Source organism: Anopheles merus, unplaced genomic scaffold (assembly GCF_017562075.2).
Source record: "Anopheles merus strain MAF unplaced genomic scaffold, AmerM5.1 LNR4000263, whole genome shotgun sequence".
In the NCBI taxonomy this organism is placed as follows: Eukaryota; Metazoa; Arthropoda; class Insecta; order Diptera; family Culicidae; genus Anopheles; species Anopheles merus.
In genome coordinates this window covers 30,022-34,062 of record NW_024427843.1, presented here as the reverse complement: position 1 = coordinate 34,062, position 4,041 = coordinate 30,022, and the positions used below count along the sequence as shown (strand labels likewise).

The 4,041-nt window shown below is 36.0% G+C and overlaps 1 protein-coding gene across 1 annotated transcript; it reads right to left on the bottom strand.

Moving 5' to 3' along the window:
* Positions 1-1,409: 1,409 nt before the first annotated feature.
* LOC121601997 lies at positions 1,410-3,788 on the bottom strand. Its single transcript, XM_041930780.1, has one exon. It carries the CDS (start codon positions 3,729-3,731, stop codon positions 2,229-2,231), a length of 1,503 nt encoding a protein of 500 aa, XP_041786714.1. The 5' UTR covers positions 3,732-3,788; the 3' UTR covers positions 1,410-2,228.
* Positions 3,789-4,041: the final 253 nt, after the last annotated feature.

Sequence of the window (4,041 nt, the reverse complement as noted above, 5' to 3'; positions counted from 1 at the left end):
ATCGAAATTTTACAAAAATTAATACTTCTAAAAACATAAACAATAGTAAACTATGGACATCTATAAAAATAATCAAAGGCTGCTCTACCTCCATTCCTCACCTCAAAACAGACGATAGAATACTTCTCACACCAAAGGAAAAAAGTGAAGTATTAAAATCTCATTTTGCGAATGCCAATAACACCACTTTAAACAGTCCAAGTCCATTAACTGCACAAATTGACCCCTTAATAACCCAGTTTCTTAACTATCATACAGAAAGAGGAAATATAAATCCACCTCATCTTGTGAAGCCAAAGGAAATTTATAAAATTATAAAAACTTTAAAAACGAAAAAGTCGATTGGTACTGACCTTATAAGTAACAACGCACTAAAACATTTACCAAGAAAAGGAATCATTTTGTTATGCTTTATCTTAAATAGCTGCTTAAAATTAAACTACTATCCCGAAAATTGGAAAATAGCGAAAATCATTCCCATAGCAAAACCAAAAAAGGACCCCAAGATTCCGGCAAATTACAGACCGATAAGCATACTAAGCTGCATGGGTAAAATCTTCGAAAAGATCATATTAAAAAAGCTAGATTCTCATACCAAGTCTCATAACGTCATCCCTTCTTTCCAATTTGGATTTCAAGCCTACGCTAACACTATAACATTGAATCGAAATATTAAAAAATCTACAGGACTAGTTACACTTGATCTCGAAAAGGCATTTGACACAGTATGGCACGATGGACTAATATTCAAATTGATCAGCAACAATTTTCCCCCCAAATTAATTCTGCTCATTAAATCCTTCTTGTCGAATCGATCTGGCTCCGTTCATCTTCATTCTTATCATTCTGAACCCTTTAAACCACTTGCCGGCCTGCCCCAAGGCAGTGTGCTGTCCCCAATACTTTTTAATATATTTACAAGCGATATACCTAAAATGAAAGGAGTTAAGAAATACGTTTTTGCTGATGATTTTGCTATCAGTTCATCTAGTTCCAACCCCGATAGCATATTGTGTAGCCTCAACAAAGGCATACGAAAATATGTGACCTTCTGTGAGCAGTGGAAACTAAAAATTAAATGTGGAAAAACGGAAGCAATATATTTCACGAGGTGCCGAAGCGCAAGAAATCTCCCAAATAGTTCACTTTTGATAAATAATAACGAAATTCCTTGGAATAACACCGTAAAATATTTAGGAGTAGTATTAGATAAAAAGCTTACATTTCAAAAACACATTGAAGAAAAATTAGTTAGCGGCACAAATGCGATTAGAATTCTTTACCCATTTATTAATAGAAACGCTAAATTGAATTAACGAAACAAACTACTTATGTACAAATCGTTAGTAAGACCTATAATTACCTATGCATCACCAATATGGAGAAACAGTGCAAAACACATATTAAGAAAATGCAGATATTTCAAAACAAATTCTTAAAACGAATACTAAATCTCCCGCCTTGGTACAGTACAAGCATTATCCATAGAAAAGCTAAAATTGACAGGGTTAGCGAGTTTATAGAAAAAATCAATATTAAATATCGATCTAAATGCACAAATAGTGGCATACATACACTACAAAACCTCATCTAAAACGATATTTCTATTTGTAAATATTACCTTTTTTCTCTTTCTCCCTAATTGCAAATCCCAATATGAATTAGTTCCCCTAGTATAGTTTATAAAGAATAAGTTAGTACATAGTTTAGAAAATATAGCCAAATTAAGAGGTTTTTTGTAATTTTTCCTCCATCAATACGTCAAATTCATTTAACATCAGGAATAGTGTCCACAATGCCAAGTGCAAAAAAATCAACGAAATATCGCGTTATGGAAACTCCGGTACCGATGTAAAATACTAAATTGTAATTCAGGATTAATGTACATCTAAGAAATAAATACCAATGAATGAATGATCACACACAAATCAATAATTTTAGGTTTATCGAGTACTTATCGAGCAGATATGGAAAAACTGTTTCGAGCAAATGTGACTTGGAAATACATAAAATACAAAAAATTAATTAGGTGGCTAAGACTACCCGCTACTATGAAATTATACGAAAATTAGTGATATTTTGGCTGGCAATCACAAGATTCGACTTAAGCGTAAATTCGAGATACACGTTATTTTGCGGCCATTTTCGGTCCCCGTTAACCGTTCTTCTCGGGTACCACTCTCATCACTTTATTTCATATCTTAGCTTCGCCTGGTGTGCAATACCCTTCAATAGAATTCTCCGATGAGAGTGAGCCTTTGTAGAAAGGATTGTGATCGACATGTGAGTAATCCGTTAGGTATTTTCTCTTTGTTATAAGATGGTAAAGACATCCCCGAAATGTTAAAATTTCCACATTCTTCATTCAATAAGCGGTTATTCATTACGTGTTGATAGAAATTTTCAAGGTCGAAAACAGATTGTTTTTTGGCATGGTTGGCAGTGCTATGAAACATGCTTTGCACAAGTTTCAGCATCGTTGCCATCGGTGTGTCCTCCTCGTTTCCATTCTTGGCTTTAGTTGAAGCGGAGTATCCTGTGGTACTATAAGATTGTACTGTTACAGTTGTAAATTCTTCCTCAGATTTTTTTATCAACAATATTTCTGACACTTTTTTTGTACTGCTGCTCTTCGCTTTATTCGAACAGGCAGTGTCTACAGGCAAAAACGAAAAGGCGGTTGCATGATTGATTTCGTCTTTGAATGACTGTGAAAATTGTTCTTTGATTGACTTTATATGGTTCGTTTTTGATATAGGTTCGCTTGAGTACATTGTTTTTTTTTTAATTCCTCTCGTAATGCTCTCTATTTTTTCTACTTCTCGATTTATCGTGTTTATAGGTAATTTTGTGGTAGCCATCTTTTCTCCGCCTTTTAATTCAACCTCAACATCAGTTATTTTAGTTGGCTCTTTAGGTTCTGTAATCATCCATTCATTTTTTTTATCTTCTCTTTTCTTTGTGTTGGGCAAGTATTGTTGACCTTTTGCGAAAAGAAGTTTTCCTTTACGCTCTTTTTTATTCATTTGATTTTCGACAAGCGCGTTAGCAAAAATATTGATATGTCTTGCTTCACAACAGCGAAGGGCAGTAGGATCCATTGGATGGGCTTCTGTGTTGAAAATGTATCCCCCGGCACCTACCACACATTTGTGTTCCTTTGTGACGCCATCGTTCAATATTGTTTTTACGACATTACCAATGCTTCCATCATTATGCAAAAAATTATTCGGATCAAATAGTAGGTAAAGATATTTTGTGGTTTCTGCTAAAAAGAATGATTCCATTCGATCCTCCTGTTGATGAGTCAGAACGTTCCGTATAGTCGCATAGCCGCATGGCGTCTTCGCACTATGCTCTATACTTTCCAGTATATTTTCACCTACCTGTAGCAAAAATGGATCGCTAGTTGCGCGATAAAGATACATAACAGATTCGATTAACTCTGGTCTCAAAGGATAATTTTCACGATTTGCACCTGCTTCTCCTGTAGGAATATTGTAAAACTCTGGAAGAAACCCATACTGCCGCCACACAGTTTGGTAGTTGTGTAGTACCTTTAGGGCTTCCTTAGTATTGCCATACAAAGTCAATAACCCTGGCCAGTATGCCTCTAGCGATTGAAACACAGGCAAGGTGAGTTGACCTTTGCTCATACTCACCCAAACATACCAATCCTCTCGTTTAAGGTAACGATCAATCGATGCCTTACTTTCGAAAAAAGTCGCCATCAATGCAGGGTTTTCCAATAAAATTGAGCCTTTTACCAATATTCGAAATAAGAGTCCACTCCAGCTCCAATACCTGCATCCTGTGCTATCCACCGACCTGTTTGTACATCGATATGATTTCCGTATAGTCCTATCGGTGATCGGTGTTTGTACAATGCAGATAAAGCATTCATAGCCACGTCTTCATAGACAGGATTCCCCGTAAGTCTGCTGAGGGTTCCAAATTCCAGTATAAATGTTCCGATGCCGGCGGTGCATGTAACGGTTGTTTCTCCATACGGTACACCGTGTCGTAGATTTACTGTCCCAT

Bases quoted from the DNA above. Each gene is read 5' to 3' on its own strand.
- LOC121601997 (XM_041930780.1), bottom strand. From the start codon at position 3,731: ATGGCGACTTTTTTCGAAAGTAAGGCATCGATTGATCGTTACCTTAAA.